This window comes from Scatophagus argus, chromosome 4, assembly GCF_020382885.2.
Source record: "Scatophagus argus isolate fScaArg1 chromosome 4, fScaArg1.pri, whole genome shotgun sequence".
Taxonomy (NCBI): domain Eukaryota; kingdom Metazoa; phylum Chordata; class Actinopteri; family Scatophagidae; genus Scatophagus; species Scatophagus argus.
In genome coordinates, this window is record NC_058496.1 from 4,629,837 (window position 1) to 4,649,140 (window position 19,304).

At 44.1% G+C, this 19,304-nt stretch overlaps 1 protein-coding gene across 18 annotated transcripts in view; it reads right to left on the reverse strand.

Annotated features, from left to right (window-relative positions):
• The window catches only part of mef2cb (myocyte enhancer factor 2cb), an 80,172-nt gene that overhangs the window by 41,160 nt on the left and 19,708 nt on the right, over nt 1-19,304 (reverse strand). For all 18 annotated transcript variants that reach the window (XM_046386991.1, XM_046387006.1, XM_046386996.1 and 15 more), the window contains one exon: nt 4,940-5,153. In XM_046386991.1, the coding sequence (XP_046242947.1) occupies nt 4,940-4,993 (54 nt within the window). In that variant the 5' untranslated portion in view covers nt 4,994-5,153. The remainder of the gene's footprint in view (nt 1-4,939; nt 5,154-19,304) is intronic.

Below are 19,304 nucleotides of genomic sequence, written 5' to 3' on the forward strand. Positions count from 1 at the left end.
CTGGTTAGCAAACCAAACATGGCCATGCAGGGACACACACACACACACACACACACACATTAATGTCAGTCAGCTACAGAGCAGCACGATTGGTCTTGAGACAAACACTTATCCCATTGTCAGGGGCCAAGCAGGAAGACACAAGCTTACGCAAAAGGAATAAGAGGAGCCCAAGACCTGGGCCTGAACTCTGCCTCACAGCCAAAGAAGCTGTTAAGAGGGGCATTACGACAAAAGAGGCTTTGTCTCACCTCTAATATATGCTATGCTCTTCTCTCTCTTCAAAATGTCACTTATCATCTTTTTCAGTGCGCCTTCATTATACAGCAGGAACAGGAGGAGGCGGCCGACTCAAAACATTTCTTCATTCAGTTTCTGAATCGAAGGTGTCCACTCTGAGTTGTTAAAAGCTAACCTGTAGAACTGATTGAGTGGTGTCTTAATTATGCCAATTGTAGTTGCCACTTCAGACTGTTCTTCTTACCAGAGCTTGTAATTACATTTCAGGACAGCACTGCAATAGCTGGTGAGGTTCCGTCTCTGTATGCTCCTGCTTATGCTGAAAAACCACAACTGAAAAAGGATATACCCACTGACGAAGGAAAAAGTGGATGTTACATTACAAACCCCAATTTAGTGGCAGGAATGACAAAAATAACTTTGTTGTCATTCATCTGAGGTGAATAAACTTTTGCCCCAGGCTGCCATTTTATACTTAAGACATACTGTTTTCACTTTTTACCATTTTTCACAAAATAAAAACAAAAAAACAAAAATAGGAGTTGACTGGTTTAAAGTGATTCTCACACAGATTGTATGTCCCTACGCGACTAATTGTTTTAGTGATTTCTGCTGCAAGAAGACCCTATTAACCCCAGTTCTCCATAAATGGAGTCTTGTTATTACAAGCACAGCTCAGACGTCTGGTAGTAATAAGGGAAAAGAAATACGGAAAGAAGATGTAAATGAGCTGCAGATTATGTGCTAAGTAATTTCTATAAAAGCAAAAAAAGCAATAAATTGTTTATACCCAGTCTGTATGCATGTATTTTTTATAATCTGATCTATTTTTTACCCATACTTTTGAATTAGAAATTTTTCATAGAATTTCACAGTTTAATCTTCTTTTAAATGCTTAAAATCCGCTCTTACAAATAAGCAGATTTTTTCTTTTTAAATTAAAAGAGCAACATAATAAGCACTGCGGCGGACAAAGGAGAGAAAAGAGAGGAAGCCAGACAAACTATCAAGACTTAGTTTCTGGTGAGTGAAAATTAGAGAGTGAGGTGAGAGTGCAAAATGAACCATGTGAAGAACATGTGAATGAGGAACGGAACAAGAAACAAGTTGAGAAGGCAAAAGAGAATAAAAATACAGCAGGGAGAAGGTGAGAGCTTAGTGAGCCCTTTTCAGGTGAGGTCTTGTAGCGCCGAACATATGACGGAGAGGAGTGCCACTTGCTGTGGAAAAAGAAGGAGATGGTAGAAGGTGGGAAACAGGGAATTAGAGGAGGGGTGCAGGGGTGAGTAGCTACCCTGTGGGCCTCATTATTTTCCTGCTGTTAATTTCACTTGCACATTTTCTCACCCCAGTGCTGTTGATTGGAGAGATGAATGCTTTGTCGCAGAAACAAAAAGACCCCTTATTTCAGCCGCAGCGCTGCAGTTAACGCGGAAGAGAGAAAAAGAAGCGGCACACGCAAGAAGACATAAAAGAATTCTGTTAAATCTTCTTGCAGCCAAGTATGTGTTAGTGTGACTGTTGTTTGTGGGAGTTGGGAGATCCTGTTGTTTTACTTCCTGTCACTGATGACCTGAACCATGTTTAACCTTTGGCCCTGGGTCCCTTCCCGTTTGGAAACCAAATGTCCCACACACACACACACACACACACACACACACACGCACACAGCTTCGCACAAACAAGTCATCCTAAATTAAGCCCACTGCGTGTACTGGCTGGAGAGGTAACACTAATTAGAGCCAATTGCAGTAAATTAGTCGATCTCCAAGACCGACTCCAGAGAGATGCATGTGTTTTAGATAGGTACATGTGTTTACAAGCATGCATTTGTCTGTGCTGCTTAAACAAGACACTAAATACACCATCTAAGTATGTGTCTGAGTGTATGATCTGCTATGTCTCAAATTTATGCCAGTGTGTGTACGCATATACACACACCTGTGTGCATATCTTGTACTGTGGGTTTGTGTGCCTATCTGTGTGTGTGGGTGTGTGTGTTAGCTGGGGCGAGAGAGTCTGCTCTCTGTGTGCAGCCCATGAGTTTATGGCACAGGGGGCTCTTTCATGTGCCCGGGGCTGGGAGAGGGTCTGAGTGGTCAGGGGGCTTGGAGCCAGGGCTCACACACTGCCGCCCACTGTCCAGAGCTCCGGGCAGCCAGTCAACGCCAGGGAGGCCTGGCCCTTCTGCCCCTGCTCTGGGGAAGTGTTTCGGGGCCTGGGGGTGGCAGCCCAAAGTGGCCGCCCAGAGAGAGCCAGGCCCTGTGCCCACTATGATACCACTGCTGCAGGGAGGGCAGGGGTGGGGAGGCAGTGTAGCCCTGTAGGTGGCAAGGTAGCGTTGACAGCCACACAGAGTGGTGCCACTCCAAAGACGACTGCAGTATTTAGCGTGCATGCAAACATGCAAGAACCAGGCGATTTCTTAGAATAGCTTTGTATTGTTATGCTGGACAGAAACAGAAATTGTAACTTTATTGGATATTCATATTATGTCACCAACTACTTCTGTATTCTGTGTATTTTATACAAGCCATAAAAAACAAAATCAAGTTTTTAAATGCAAAGACCACAGAAAATCTTTTCAGAAAAGTATGTAAAGAATGCGAGGTTGAAAGCAACACTACACAAATTCCTCTGATGTTTATTTGGCTTGGGCTCTGGGACATTTCCTTAAAAAGGAAGTGAAAAAATGCAAATCAAAGCTTCCGTTTTTTCTTTCAAGAAGAAAATTTAAGTTTCTGTGTCTGCCTCTGTCTCTGTCCCTGTCTTGTGATGTCCGCCTCTGCAAAATGCAGTGACGTCATTTATCTAGGCCGAGGGTTGAATGACACTGAATGCCATATTTTCTCAGTGCGGTGTGGTGTTTTCCACATGACTTGATGACATCATATCAGTAGGAATTAACAGCAACTTAAACAAACCATATTAAGTAATCTATCATTTTAGAGATCACAACAATCAAATCCAGTGATATATTGATTTTCCTTTCCCTGAACCCTCTCACTCCTCTCCTCCCTCCTCCTCTCCCTGTAAGTAAAGCCCGGATATCTCAGGCATCGATTCCCCTCAGGTGTCCTTCCTGTCTCCCTCTTTCCCTCCTTATCCGCAGGAGCCGGAGTGCCTGGTGTAACTGGCGGGCCCCGTCTAAGGTGGGATGAGAGAGAAGGGCTGAGATAACAGTAAGAAGGAAGTGTGGGTGCTGCTGCAACACGATAGCTTTAGTCCTCATGTAAAACTCTGTGACCTCCTCCTTGCTCTTCCTCTGTCTCTCTCCCTCTCTCTCTTTTTGAGCTTGTCTCTCTTTCAGCAACAAATACATAAATCAAAGCGCACAGCATTCATAGCACATAGATGCATACTGTTTTGTATATGTCTTGCTCTCTCCAATTTGTGCTCCAGGTGTGACTCTAAGGGCTCTAAGGTTTTCGAGATGAGTACAATGAAGTATCACAAACAGTAATATCATGATTAGTGGACTTTTTGTTTTCTTTATCTCAGATCATCTCACATTCTTACTAACCTCTTGCTACTTGTAGTTATTGAGATGAGTCACGATGAGGTTCACAGTCGGCTTCAATTACCCCTCCAGTATTGAACAATTGATTCCTCGAGGCTCTTTATGTCACTTTACTCTGGCCACAAATGACTGCGTTTGATAAAGCGCGCTGTGCGAAATGGTTTTGCAATATCATTGTGGATATCATTGTGTCAGACGATAAAGTCGTGGCAAAAGCAATGAAATGGGTCTGTGTTCAGACAAGGTGTGTGCGTGTTTGACCTGTGATCTGGGGGCCACATTAGCAGCGTATGGATCCAATTGGGCTGCCAGGAAGCTGACAAAGTGTCAGTGGTCAGTCGTGCCACAGGAAGTGATCAATTGTGGGCCTTGAGGGCAGTAAGAAAGCTCTGTCTCTATCTATTTCCTGCCACAGACGGTAGAGTCTGCTTGAATCATGCCGTCCACAGTTTATTACATCTCACTCAAGTAGTGCCAGCTGTCCTGTATGAATTCCAATGTTAGCTTTCTTATTTAACTATTATTGTCCAAAAACTGTATCGCCCGTGCTATGTAGGAAAAAGCTACAGCAGTTCTGCCGTTACTGATTTAGCTCAAGAAAAATACTGATTCAGTGTTTGTCTCCCAGGCAGCCCTTCATCTCCACTCTGCTAGCCCAGCCCAGTGTGTCACTTTCGACCATCCCATCTCTGTTTGTTTGTTTATGTTTTCTCCCAACCCTGCCTCTCCGGTACTACCACCCTCTTCCCGGTAATATTCCACTGTCAGTGAGCTAAACTGGGTGGCATTGTGTGAGAGTTTGGGTGTGTGAAGGGTGCTACAGTTGTGTGTAGGCCGCAGCCCTCAGCGTGGGCTGTGATATGCAGAATGGTTTTTGAGAATCACAAATGTTCTCATGCAAATCCCTTTATGGAAAAACTCCTCCTGGTGCCCTCACACTTGTTTGTTAGACTGAGGGGAAACAAACCTGCCATTAAGCGCCAATGGAACTCTTCCCCCCAAAGCAATATCCCCGCACACGCTTCTCTGTCGCCCAGTTCACATATTGCCCAGACTCCCAAAAGACCTTCATTGTTGAGGGCTATGTGGGGTGTAGGGTGTTTCTCCTTCCTTCCCCCCTCCACCCCTCCTCTTCGCCACCCTCATACTCATCCATCCTGCCGTCCCCCAGGGACTTACCTGTCTGTTGCGTTCATCCATAATCCGCGTGATCTGAATCTTTTTCCTCCCCATCGTCCCCGTCTCTTTCTTTCTCTCCTCTTTCTGAAGAACTTTATGCTTTCTTCACTCTCTCCTTTCTTCTTCTTTCTCTTCTCTCTTCTGCTCTTTCTTTATCTGTCTTTTTTCTGATTTCTATTTGTTCCAATCAACTCAAAGATTCCAGCATCCGTACCTGCAAGAAAGAAACAGGGGGAGGGGGAGGAGAGCATGAGCATTAAATGAAATGAAATATGGCAAAATACTGAGGGAAAAAAAATAATAAAAGTGGCATCATGGCAGCCACAAGGGAGGGTGAAGAAAGACAAAGAATCTGTCAACAATGTTGTGAGAACCGCTGTGTTTTTCACTGTCGATATCATGCAAATCAGTTTTTGCATTTTTTTTTTCCAGGCACCGACTATGAGAGGAGACAGCGCTGTCAGGATCTCGCTTCGTTCACAGAGAGTTTGACAGTGTTTTGGAAGTGCCGCTAACTTAAACGCTCTAATCACACACACTGTAACATTACCTCCAGACTGAGAAATACATTTTGTTTCTTCCCACGAACTGCATTGTATTGACAGTGAAACTGCCAGACACAGTTTTTCTACTATATCTGCAACTCATCTCCAAAATGGCAGACATAAAATCACAGGATGGAATACAGATGTAAAAGAAGAGTCTTACCATGTTCTGGTAAAAAAAAAAAAAAGGGCAAAAAACAAAAGAAGAAAAAGAAGGAACAAGAGTGATGTTTTGAAATATGGTGGACGGACATTTCTAAGAGAAAGAAATCAAATAAAAAGAGAAAAAAATCTATCACCAACTTAACCCTGCTGGAGCCATTGCATGTCAGTGAGTGCATCTGAGGAACATCTGAATAAATGCACTTGCGCATTTGCTTGTGTGTGCACAGCTCAATGTGTGTCTTTGAGGAGTGGAGGCCAGCAGCTGATGAGCTGGACTGCATGTGTGAAGAAGAAAGCTGCGCTCCAAAAAGTTTGCGTGAGTGAGCGACTGTATGTCCATGTGTGCTCGCATGTGTGTGTGAGTGTGCAAGTGTGTGTGTGTGTGTGAGTTCCTGTGTGAGTTTGGCTAAGCCAGAGCTCCAGTGCATCTCTCCAGAGTGCTAAAGTAGGCCAACCCAATCTATCTCTGGGAGGAGCAGAAGAACTGTTGTTGTGTTTTCTTTTGACAGTAGAGGTGATAACGTCCCTCGTTATGCAAATGAGCATCCCATTATTTAAGCTCAGTGCAATGCAGGGGAGCTGTCAGCGCCGTCACATAAAAAAAAATCCTCCATCTACCCTGCCTTTTTTTCTCTACTTTCCCCTTCTTCTCTCTTCTCTCCTTTCTGAACCAGATTTCCGGCACCTGGCAGCACAAGCATCAGACATTGATGTGGAAGACGACACCGCTTCACCAAAAGACATGTCAGTCTCAGTCTCTCTCTCTATCACTCTCTCTCTCTCTGTCTTCTCTCATACACCCTTGCTCTCTTCCTCCGTCTCTCATATTCTCTCCTTTGCACATGCACATTGTAATGCACTTCCTTTCCTCTTCTTTCTCTTTTTTTTTAAATCTCCCCCTAACCTGAATCCATGTATTTATTGACTAACATGCATGAGAAAGCACAAGAAAAGCTCTAAACTTCTGAGGTGAGCGCAGCACATTGCTATGCACTTGACCTCTTTGTTCAAGAGAGTAGGACGTTCATAATGAAACATCAGGGATATCGTAGCTCTTAGTGACAGGCCAGGGCCTGTAGCAGTAGTACAATGTTGTAGATCTTTTCATTTACAGCAGAGAACACAGAATGTGGCCTACCAGCCGGATTACTTCAAGATCTGTTGTACCTTAGTGTTTAGTTTAATTAGGGCTAGCATGATGGTGTGTACCTTCAGAGTCCATATGCATAACATGGATTCAGAAAATAAATAAAATTTTTAAATTACATGTCACTGATTATTATATATATTAATCTCTACCAAAAAACCTCCATCACATGAAAATGGAAAACAAAGTGAAACAATACAATATGAACAATGATGAAATACACGACAAAAAACTTCCTGAGCTGATGGTTTGGAAGACGCCCACTTATGGAAGAAATGAGATACAAACATAAATGCATCATTTGGCAGTTAGGACAACAGCCGGACTGCACCATCATAATAATAACAAAATCTAAAATAACTCTGTGGCAGCTCTGAAGAGGCTATCCAAAACATTTTAGCACTGCTCTGCGCAAACACACCCATCCACAGACAGAAAAACAAAGAGCTGCCCTCAGGAAGAAAACAAAGAAGGATGTTGTCAGACAAACTAGGATTACAAGCCAACACCAAGGCGCTTGGCACAAGACAGCCAGACAAGGATATCAATCAAGCCGGCGTACCTCAATCACAGGCTGACAGCATCATCCCCTCCCAGTCTTTGTACTCAACACTACCCAGCCCGGGCATCGCTCCAAACAAGGAGGCGTTACCTCTGTGATCCCTGCCTCCTGGCCTCCACCTCCTCCTTGTTCCTCCTACAGCCCACTGAGTAGAGCTGAACCTCTCAATGTCAACAACCACTGGGGCAACACCTTAGGCCTTACGTAACATAAACGCTAAGACTAAGCCCATGTCCTGAACATTTAATCCTTGCTTTCGGCTCCCAGCACCAGCCAACACTCCCTGAAGTGAGGCGCTGCTGCTTAGCCCTGTGTCAGTGCCTCCCTGCCTTAGCCACCCGCCCCCCCCCTTCCCATCCCTTCTCACTATTGCCTCCTCTACCTCCTCCTACACATCAACACAAGTTTCCTTCGCTCTCTCCCCAATTTTCTCCTACCTCTCTCGCCACCACCCCCCACTTTTCCTCACACCCGCCCCCATCCCATATGAGTGCCAGGCAGCTCCTGGATAAGAGCGAGTACCCACCTCCTCATCGGGCTCCCTTCCCTCTCCTTCCATCTCCTTTCCTCGTGGCAAATAGAGCATCACTTAACAGATTACCACTGAATCACTCAATCCAATTTAGCCTCATGACGCCAAGACAGTGAAATGTAGGAAACAAGCACTGTTTAGTGAACATGGTCAAGCAGCACAGGACAGTAATCCTCAGCTGGAATTTTTCACAGGGGACTGACATTGACACCTGACCTTGAGAGGGCAAACAAGGTGAGAAAGAACCAAGAAGGATGATGAAGGCACACAACACGAGACAGAAGAAAGAACTAAAAAGCTTGTACAGACTAAGTCAATTTACTTATCTCAACGTAAGGCATAGGGAGAGGGGGAACGAGCTGCGTAAAACGAAGAATACACAGAAGAGTTTCTATATCTTCTTTGCAGAGTCTGACTAATGGTATGTCTGCATTCACACTAGCCCGGTAACTGGATGGAGGTTGGAGCGGGAGGCTGCTAAGGTCAGGGAGCATGCTAGGCCGAACATACGGAAGGACAACGGTTGCTCCTCTGCTTGCTTTATATTGGGGGCCCCAGCTCTTCGTACTTTGAGTTGGAGAGGTAACAATGCAAGAGAAGGAGAGAGGAGACAGAGAAATGGAGAGAAGAGAGGTAAATGGAATCAAGCATAAAGAGAGATCTTTTTGAACAGGCACCATGTCTCTCCAGGGGGAGGGGAAGAGCTGTATCCACGACCCTCCCATCTGTTAAGCAGACGGACGAAGAGAGAGAGAGAGAGAGAGAGAGAGAGAGAGAGAGAGGGATGAAGGTTGGGGGAGGATGGGAGAGATGGAGAGGGAGCAGCAATTCAGCACATAGATCTAATGAGCATTTTCTCTCTCTCTCAACATGTCTCAGAAGTGGAGCTGAGAGGACGATGAGAACATATACACTCAGTGCACCACAAGGCTTGATTCTAGGTCGCCTCTCTCCCAAGTGTTTAGTCACTAAAAACTAATATACAGCACACGGTGCTTTTTCACATTCTAATAGAGGGTCTGTAGGGTGCTTGTTAATGTGGCTTTGTTATCGAGGACATGCACCAGAGACAACTCCTCTGAATCAAGAGGGTGACAAAATAAGAAAAGAAGGAAATTTAAAAAAAGGAAATTTGCCTCATACTCTGGACTAATTCGTCACTTTGAAAGACAGCTGCAGATTTTTGTTTGCAAATGAGGACAGGGAAGAAGAAATGTACACGAATGCCAGTTCCAAGAACAAAAGTTGCACCGAATTATCTATCAGAATGTTTCTGCATTCAGAGAATTTGTGACATAAAATGAAACTGATACATCTGAGAATGCAACACTGTACAGTTTTGCTGATGTTGATGTTCTTGAACCTTAATTCTACACGTTATAGCAAATTGGGCAAGATTTATCATGACAGGATTGGCAAATGTTTTTCCAAGAAACCCCTGCTCGACAGCACAGCCTCAGCTCATGGTACATCTGCAACACATTTGGTAATAGCATGTGTCTTGAAAAAAAAAAAATTATATATATATATATATATATATATATATATATGTGTGTGTGTGTGTGTGTGTGTGTATACAGTATAACACCAGTATCCCCTATCCTCCTAGGAAATGTGGTTGTGAGGATTTGAAATAACATATTACACTGCAGTAAGTAAACCTTTTAGGAGGTGTATGGTACATTAAATAAACACGCTCTCTTTTTAAATAAACTCCCATTTCCTTGAAGAGGAGGATGAAAAAATAAGCGCTTTAATATGGTTTTCCAAATACAATCTCAGTGTCAGTACACACTCTCAGTGCTCCGTTTTTGCTTGAGCATCTTGTGGAAGATTTTTTTCCTCAAAAACATTAAAGTTTTTCTTTCTTTTTTGTAGATTTTCGAGGGTTTCTTTCTTTTCTCCATTGCCGGTATAAATGTGGATGTGTTTGCTCATGTGTTTATGTGTGTTTGTGCTTTATTTGGAAATAGTGGTACGCAGCACTTTATCTCCTGTCAGGATGGATGGAGACATACCAGGAGAAATGAGAGGAGGGGAAGGATCAAGCAAAGGAGCGAGTCGATGGCCAGGCAGGATGGGAACAGAAAAAAATGTGTATCAGGTCTCATTGTGCCTCTAATGTCATTACAGGCAGTGACTCCTCTATGTGGCACGCCGCACTACCCATCTGTCAGAGTGAGATAGGCAGGGTGACGAATGGCTATCACTGCTACTTCCCTCAACCCACCGCCCCCACCCCCACTCTAATGTCTGTATCTTTTCGAGTGCTGGTGGAGAAGAGTGACCTAAACCTGGGCGGTAGCCCATGTGTAGGTGGGCCTCTGTGGCTCTGAATCTCAGCAGATATTAGGGCTAATTTAACATGTTAGCGGCTAAAGAGATTAGCAACATGTACATCTGGGGATTAGAGTGATAGCAGTGGATCATCTTATAATGTGTTCATTCCTTTTTCTTTTTTTTTTTCTTTTTTGTACCAGTGAGCGCTCTAGCTAAACTTAAATTTGAGAGGCTGTAGTGTGTACGTGTTCTTATGTGTGTGTTGGAGGATATGTCTTCACCTGTCTCCCTCTATTAGCTCATGATTTAGTTGGATCATTAGTGAGACAGAGACAGTTTCACATGTATTCTATTTTCAATCCCTATGTGCCTTTGAACTGAGACACCTGTCTATTGATGAGGAGGAAACTGAGCCAATAGCCTGTGTTTGGCACAAGTTTTACTCACTCTGTCAAGCACTCATAAGTGTGACTGACATTTTGAATCCAACTATATTGTTATAAGTAGCAGCTCAAGTGCTACAAGATGAGCTCTCAATTTCTCGCCAACCCCTGTTCAACCAGTTTCTCAACTTAAAACTTCATACTTAAACTTGAAACTTAATTGATTTTTTTGTACTAATGAGACTGCCAGCCCTGTTTCCCCTCTTATCATTCAATCCAACAGCTCTGCCCCAGGGTCTTGGAGGACAGAAAGACAGGAAACCCATAGAGAAGGAAAAAGAGCGACAGAGAGAGAGAGAGACAGACGGCTCAGCAGTAGGATGTGACATCGGCAAGCACGGACAATCGGAGTTGCTAAAGGTGCTTCTTTCCCTAAATCACTCGCAGAGCATAAGTTGAGGATCAAAATCCAATCGCCAGCAGTAGACGATGAGTGCAAATAAACAGAAGCCACATGCTGTCTGAAAACAAAACACTTTAGGCCTCATAGTGAGTTCCACAAAACGTCCTGCTTTATATGGCCAAGCACCTGCATGCTCGTGAGGGAACTCTTATCATAAGCAGAAAAATAAATGTACTGAAAATCTTCAGCGAGGAAACAGATATTTTGTAGAAATTAATATCAGCATTTGTTCTTAGTACCAATTCATTCAATACTTTGGCTGATGTACCTAAAGGAATCATGTCAGCTTTTAATGAAAATTGCAACGTGCAAACATATAAAACTTTTAGATACTTAATGTATGCAGTATGCACAGTTTGTGAGGTATTTTTTTTTCGTTATGAACTGAAACACAAACAGCTTACAACATTAAATTGAGTTGTTCAAAAATTGGAGCTTTTCTAATTTCTACTCTCTACTATCTGATTACAGCTACATTTTCATAGAAAAAATACTGCCCATTAATCTTATCTTATCTTATCTGGAAAGACATTTGTTAATAAATTTAATATTGTTAATCCAGGTTTGTGTTTTTAGATTTAGATATTGTAATGATTATGAAGGGCTTTGCTGACTGTAGTATAACAGCATCAGGTAGTAACAATTGGGTAGAAATGAAGGCAAGCGAGAGCACACAGCCCTGGCCTTCATTTGGGCAGCTGCACATCTCACTCAGCACCAGCAAACAGGGGCCTTGGGCCATCAGAGCCGCAATGGAGACGTGTAACCATCCGTCAGAGCCAGTATGGAGACAGGTGAGAGCCATTTTTCCGTAGTCCATTGCTGACTTCCCCAAGGACAAAATTACTTGACACAATGCGTCAACCGTGCTCTTTGAATGGGGGCCAGTGACTGTAAAGCCACAGCTGCTCGGCCAATGGCAGACGAGCAAGAGGGCACGCATGAAAGCGAGGCAAAGCTAAACAGACGGGACAGGGAGGAAGAGTAGCTGTCAGGGTTAAAAAGGTATTCCTTGTCCATTGTCAGCAGCTTTGTGTTGTGCCAGTGGCCAGCCCTCTAGCTATAAACAAATAACTAGAGGGCCGCAGTGACCAGCCTGACACACGCACATCCATCTGCCAAGCTGGAAAAAAAAAACATGGTATCAGAGAAAAGGAGAAGCGAAGAAAAAGCAGAAGCATAGCCGAGCCACAATACGGAGAGGCCCCGGAAAGGCTAGAATGAATCACCAGTTTGATGCATTCAGTCTTTCCATGGCATGAGCCTAAGAATTGGCAAAGGACACATTCAAGTACCAAAAAGAGATAGAAAAACAAGACAGAGAAAAAAATGTAATCAGTGTAATAGAGGTGACACAGTCCAAGGTGGAAACACAATGAAGATGGACTTAAGAGGAAACAAAAGAGAGGTATTGACGTGGTTTTGAACGTGGAAGTGGTGCAGATTGTGGTGATACACACATCGGATGTTTAAACTTAAATAACTAACACATAAGTTTCATTTTATCAACACTGCTGCTGTTTCTTTCACTTCTTCCTCTCCCTTTCTCTCTCTCTCTGTTTCTCACCCTCTCTCTCTTTCCAGTCACTGTAAAGTCACTTACAAAGCTTTGCCGCAGGTCATGTTTTCCAGCGAGCACAAACCACTGTCTCAATTCACATGTTGCCCCGTGCACCACAGGACCCAGGTGTAACCAACTGCTGACACCGAAGGGACGGGAACAGAAAATGAACACACACACACACACACACACGTACATGAATGATCACATTGTACGTTTAGGTGCACAGGTGACTTATTCCCCGCTTGTCTGTTATGTTCATAAAACAAAAAGCGAAAAATAAATAAATAAAGCAACACCGTAATGAACAATTCAGTGGGATTACTGTATAAACCCTTCAATGAGTCTACCCAGCCCCCCCACAGGAACAGCCGGGAGTCATGTCACTAAGAACACAAAGCACTGACATATTCACCCAATTATGTTCCCTGCCGAGTATGACAATGTCTCAGGATGTTAGCAATATTCTCCAGTGGGGGGGAGAAGGGCAGAGAATGTGTGTACGTGTGTGCGTGTTTATGTCAGAGGTTTGAAACTGACGCTAAGGGCTCGTTGTTACACGGGCCACACTTACTTACTCATGTTCAAGCACTGCAAACTTCTCAGTAGTCGTGTGCCCCAACTAACATGCCGCCACCCCTCCAACGCACACTGTATCAACACCAGACATCATGGCTGATGCGCTGATGATTTCATCACACCCACCCGTCCCTACACCCCTTACTCTTTCTCTTCGCCACAGCATTCTAATCACCCTAATTAAAAGCTTTGTTCATTTAGAAATCTCTGATGACAATTTGTTTCACTCTACCCTACAGCAGTGGTGGCTGTGAAGAGAGGAGAATTAAATTTGATCTTCTGACAGCAATTATTAAATGCTCCCTCCTGGCCTCAATTAAGGCCCGCAGGCTAATGCTAACATGGCTAAACCTCATGCTAACATGAGATGCTGGCGCACTTCCTTTTTCTTCACCGGCTTCATTTTGTCACACTCTTTGGCACAAATGTGTGTAAGTGTGTGTGTGTGTGTGTGTGTGTGTGTGTGTATGCATCTGCCAACAAGGTGGGTATGGAAATGCGTGCCTGCTTATGGGTCATTATCTGTTTTGCATGCTTGCTGATAGAAAGAGGCAGATAAAATGATTTCCTTTTTTGGTTGTTTGTTGTAACTAAGTCAGCATATGGGAACGGGCGGATCTACGGGGAAGTTGTGGAATTTACTATTTTCCCTTGCATTGCTTTATCAGCAACTTTGGATTCCACAATGATACTATTACGTGATTGTTTTTGAAGCTGTGACCATAACAATCACTGTAACTGCTCAACACTCCTCTTCCTCCCGACTGTTAAGTGCGCTGAAGTCCTCAACTTGTAATGTAAAAATCAATCAAGACACTAATTACCAGCACACTGTATTGCACAGGGCACATGTTTGTGTCGTAAAAGGCCAATTGAAGAAAAAAAAATCAAAAACTACGCATTGTGAACAGTTAACACTGTGCAGAACTCTGCCTCTCCCTGCCGCTGTGACACTCAGCAGTATTATGTGTCATGGTCGCAGCCTTGCTGAGCTGAAGTGAGAGCCACAACGCTGCTTTGAGTCTATGCACAGCGTGAGGGTAATTTGCAGAGAAGTAGAAGGTTGCACACTTCAACAAGGATGTCCTTCATAGATTCGACCTTCTGTTTTTTTTTTTCTTCCTCTGGTCCCTGTGCTCTGCTAGGAAACCGAGTAACCTAGATCGTAGAGTAGAGAGAGAGAGACAGAGAGGGGGGGGGGGGATTGTAAAACAGAATAAAGGAGAAACAGAGGTAGAGAGACAGACTGAGCAAAAGGAAACAGTGGGACAGTTTGAAGGGAGACAGAGTCATAATTTGCCATCCACCACCCCACCCAACACTTAAAAAGAAAAAAATAAAAAGAAGCTGGGATGATGTCAGGTTCACTCCTTTTTTTTCTGGTTACCGCAAGCTGATTGTGCTGATTATTGGTGAGCATTGTTTCCCTGTTGACGCTGCGCATCATTAAACAGAGATTGTTCCTCTGTTAGTGTTTGTTTAAGCAAGGCTGGTATAATGTTTCCAGGCACTTTCTCTTCACCACAGACACACACACACACACACACACACACGCAATGTAAACTTGAGAGCGACGTTGCCTGTAATGAAACCTTTTCCATTCTTTATCATGAAAAATGACATAAGAATCTTTTTCAGCACATTGCCTGAACTACTCTTTTACATTTCCCAGAGATGAGCCGGTGGTGGGGTGCATGAGGCACAAGGTTGTATGGATTGTGAAGGGTGTGTTGTGGCATACGGTACCTACAGATCAGCCTCTGTTTAGGGGAGTGGCCCCACCAAGGCCAGAGCCGGGCCAGACCCAGTTCAAGCCTCTCATTAGTCATCGGCTGGGTGCCGCGCTTCTTTTTGGAGTGGTTAAGGGGGAACCAGCGAGGGGCTGGCAGTTCCACTGTACTCCACTCCCAGCACCATCACAACCCGACCTCATCAAAGAAAGCGCTCGTAATTTGTCACAGAAAGCAGCCAATTAACATATGTTAAGGGAGGAGGGGCAACGAGAAGAAGGGTGGAGAGGAGGGGAGGGCGAGTGAAAAAAGATAGCGTATGATTAAAGAGTCTGCACAGCTGCACAAAATCAAGATGGCAAAGAGAGGTTTGAAAGAGACCTCAGACCCAGTAATCTGATAAAGCTTACTGTTACTTAACCCCCATAAGCAAGAGAGGAGGGGGAAGGAGAGAGCGGGAGAATGAAATAATAGAGACAAACAAATATTAAATTACTGCTGTGAAGCTACAAGCTTTGGCAGAGCGCCTCTGCTCTCAGTATGTGGCTACAGTGAAGGCCACCGAATCACATAGAGATGACCCATCTTGCCAAATCACTACTGCGGTTCAATCTTTTCGGTTCAAGCTGTTTTTAGGCTCAGTAGTTACCATTGTGCTGAAGATAGCTCAGAGTTGGGCTAAAATCTACCAGTAGTTTCTTTTTTTCCCCACTTTTTTTTAAAAAAGTGAAAGAAAGAAAAATTGAATGTCTGTTGCACCACAGCAATTTAGTTCCCTTTTCTCCTAAAACAAAACAGGCTTTTTCATTTTTCATTTATTTTTCTGTCACAAAGTCTCAGGCAAGTTGCTTACATTCTGACTTGTTTGTTTGCTTTCAAATTCCTGTTCCTCATGGTTGGTTTTTAACATGTTGTGTGTGGTTATTTATGCATGTGTGCATGCCTGTGTGCAACTGTGCAACTAGCACACACACACACACACACACATATACACGTGTGTGTGTGTGTGAGTGTGTGCATTTATATGTCTGTTGTTGTTGAAGTTGTTGTTGTAGGAACATCTTCTGAAGTGAGTTGTGTGATATTTCGCCTTGTTGTTGGATACGGTGGCAGGCTGAATGCATTAGCAGTGCACGCCGATGCCATTCTGTGTTCTGTCGTCGCTCAGCCACCTCTGCCTTGTCTCTCTACAGCGACTGATCACACACGAGCTGACAAGCAAGTTTGGGTCTTCGTCTGGCGCGCCATCCTTCGCGACGTGGGCCCTGACTCTTTCAGCGAGGAAAATAAGAGAGGCGGGAAGGAAGCTTTAAACAAATTTGAGTGATTTTGGAATTGTGCATCAAGTTTTGGGGAAATCCCCCCAAACAGAGAGGCAGCAAACTTGAACAATTCTGTATTCTTAATACAGTTATTTGAAAATAAACATCATTAGTATGATTATCATTGTTAACATTATTAATGTTGTTGTTCTTAAATGACTGAAAATGGAAAGTAAAACCTCAAATGGCCACACGTAAAGCATACACTATACACTATATAAATTATGACTGTTTCTTTTTTCCTCCTCTTCCTCTCTCTTGCACTCTTATCCTTGCCATCAAGCGTCAATCGTTATTTATTTATTTTTCCTATTTGGGAAGTAAAGGGCTAGAGTGGGGGAGTGGAGGAGTGAAAGAGAGGGGGGTGGAGGGATGGCGGACAGAGGGGGCGGCGGCGGCGGCGAGTTGTGTTTGGTTCACAAGGCTCACTGCTTGGTTGAAATTTTTATCTTCTCTTCTCCTCTGTGCTGCGAGCTGGTGGTTCAGTGAAGGACCTGGCTGCCTGGAGTCCCCCACCCCCCCACTCAAATCCCTCTGCTGCGCACACAGCTGCACCGTTCACATAACCTCGCCTGCCCCCTCCTACTCCCCCGCCCCCACCACCACCACCACCACCACCCCCACTAATGATAGCAGAGCATGTCCCCTCCAACAAGGCAACAGCTTTTTCCACTTCATGTACATACACAAATACACACACAAAGTCAGCGCACACGCACACAAGAGCATCGCGCAGAATAGTGGGCACAACACATGCCTTTCCCTTCTCTTGGTTCCTTCCCTTCATTTTTTCTCATATCAGTCAATTTCTTCCCCTTCTCTTCACCCTGAGAAAAATCCCCTAGCCTTCTGACCCAAGGAAGGCCTGAGAACGTTTGCCCCCCTCTCCCACCCACACACACACACACACACACACACACATACACAAACTCACTCTAAACTCACTGCCGCAACTCCAAACTCCCCGTCTTTCTCTCTCTATACAACCCTGCGCAGCAAGTGATCTGCATCACAGCTGTGTGTGGGAATTTGTATGGGTGGGTGGGTGTCTTTGTAGAGGCCCTGAGTGTGTGAATGTATGTATTTGCACATACCTGTGCACGTCAGTGTTCACACCGCGTATCCTGTGAGTACCCTGCTCTGTAACCACATGTGTTATACATTTATTTAATGCACATATTTCTGTTGTGTGTCGATGTAAGCAGGCGAGGAGGAAGGAGGGAGGTGAGGGCAGCTCTGGGCTTCTGCTGCGCCTACTGTGCATTATCCCAAATAAACAACTCATTACACGTGTACTTAACCAAGAGGAGCTGGCGAGCAGTGGAAGCTAATCCCCGTTATCGTTCCCAGGGTTTCTCTTCCGATTAGGCTGCAGGGAAGAGGAGCCCAAGAAGGTAGGCTGCTCAGTGCAGGAGGAGGAAGAGTGAAGAGGAGGAGGAGGAGATGAGAGGGAGGGAGGGAGAAGAAAGAAAAGCATTTGAGTTAACTTCCCACAAGTGCCTTTTTTACTTATAGTATCCCTTCTTGCTATAGCTCTTCTTTCTCCCTCTCTCGCTACCCTCTCGCCTTCTCTCCTTCTTGTTCCCTGTGGATTTTGCACTGCTCTTCCTTGTTTTCGACCATCTCTCAGAACTGGGTCATCGACAGACTGCGCGGCAGCATTTTGAAGAACATGGGAGGAAAAAAAAAGCGTGTTCTTTCTATGAGAACAATCCGAGGCTTCTTTAACAAGTAGCCCGCTTATCAAATTAAGCTGTCAAAAGCACATTAATAACAGGCAGCACAATTCCCTTCACAGAGAAAGGAGAAAAAAAAGGCATATTAGAAAAAAAAGAATGATTTCTCTTTTGCCATGTAAAGAGACAGTCCACCAAGGGCAGTGAAACTTTTACAAAGACCCCCCCCCCACCACACACACACACACACACACACACACACACACACCTCTTTTGCGATTTTTTTCTCTTTCCATCCCACTTCCAATATCACTATTATAAAGGGCCAAGATGTAAAGTGCCACTGGTTTAGAAGGTGAATAATATATCTCAGGCGAGGAGTGATGTTCATGGTTAATAGAATTACAGACTTCACATGAAATGTTTTTTCCACTTTATGCAAGGTAGACTCAGCCACTTGTGATGGATGACAAACAGATAAAAGAGGATCTCAGGATGACAAAGAACAGGAATGAGATGCCCACTGAAGGATATCAGGAATAACATAACTGACATATTAAACATTAGTTTGACTATGAAGTAATCTGAACTTTTTCATAAATAAATAGGGGTATATTTTGAAATATAAACAGGCTATAATAAGTCAATTTTGCTCTCAGACATCATTATCAGTAAGGCAGTAGTTTCTTCACACATTCTTTTTTTTTATTGAGAGCTCCATGATTCCAAAATTCTCATTACCCTCCAAAATGTGGAGCCATATCATCCTGTAAGAAAGTGAGAGCAGAATGTGAGCAAAGAGAGAAAGTTAACACTCTCCGTGCTGTTCACATGGCATATGCCTGAGATGCAGAAATGAAATTAACAAGACACCTCAGCATACAGATGGCAGAGAGGAGAGAAAACCACCTTATGACCTTACACTCACTCACAGACTAAGTGTCTAACAAAACACAATTCTCATTTTGAAGACATGCGATTGCATCTTGACGCCCCTCTTGAAGCCTTATACGTTGCTTGGTATTTGTAAAAAGAAATGAACTAACCCGTACTTAACAAAATCTGACAGCTTCAGCGTGGATGCTCATATATAAGTGCGAGTCTGTTTGTGTTTTGCTCCAGAGACTGATTTTCTCACACCCTCAATTTGAGTCCCATCCTGTTTGCGCGGCCCCCGGGGGGGGGGCTGCTCTGCCGTAGCCCGGAGTGGGCCGGCGGTGGATGGATGTGACGTGGAGGCACTGGGACTCTGGAGGGAGGCTGCAGCCATGACAGGTATCCCCCGCACTTCCTCAGCTATTTATAAAACCATGAGTCCAGCACAGGGCCAAAAATAAGACGGGGGCCATTTTTATCCCAAATAATAAAGGTGGCTCGCTGCTTTACTCACACGTTAATGCTCACAAGCAAACACACACAC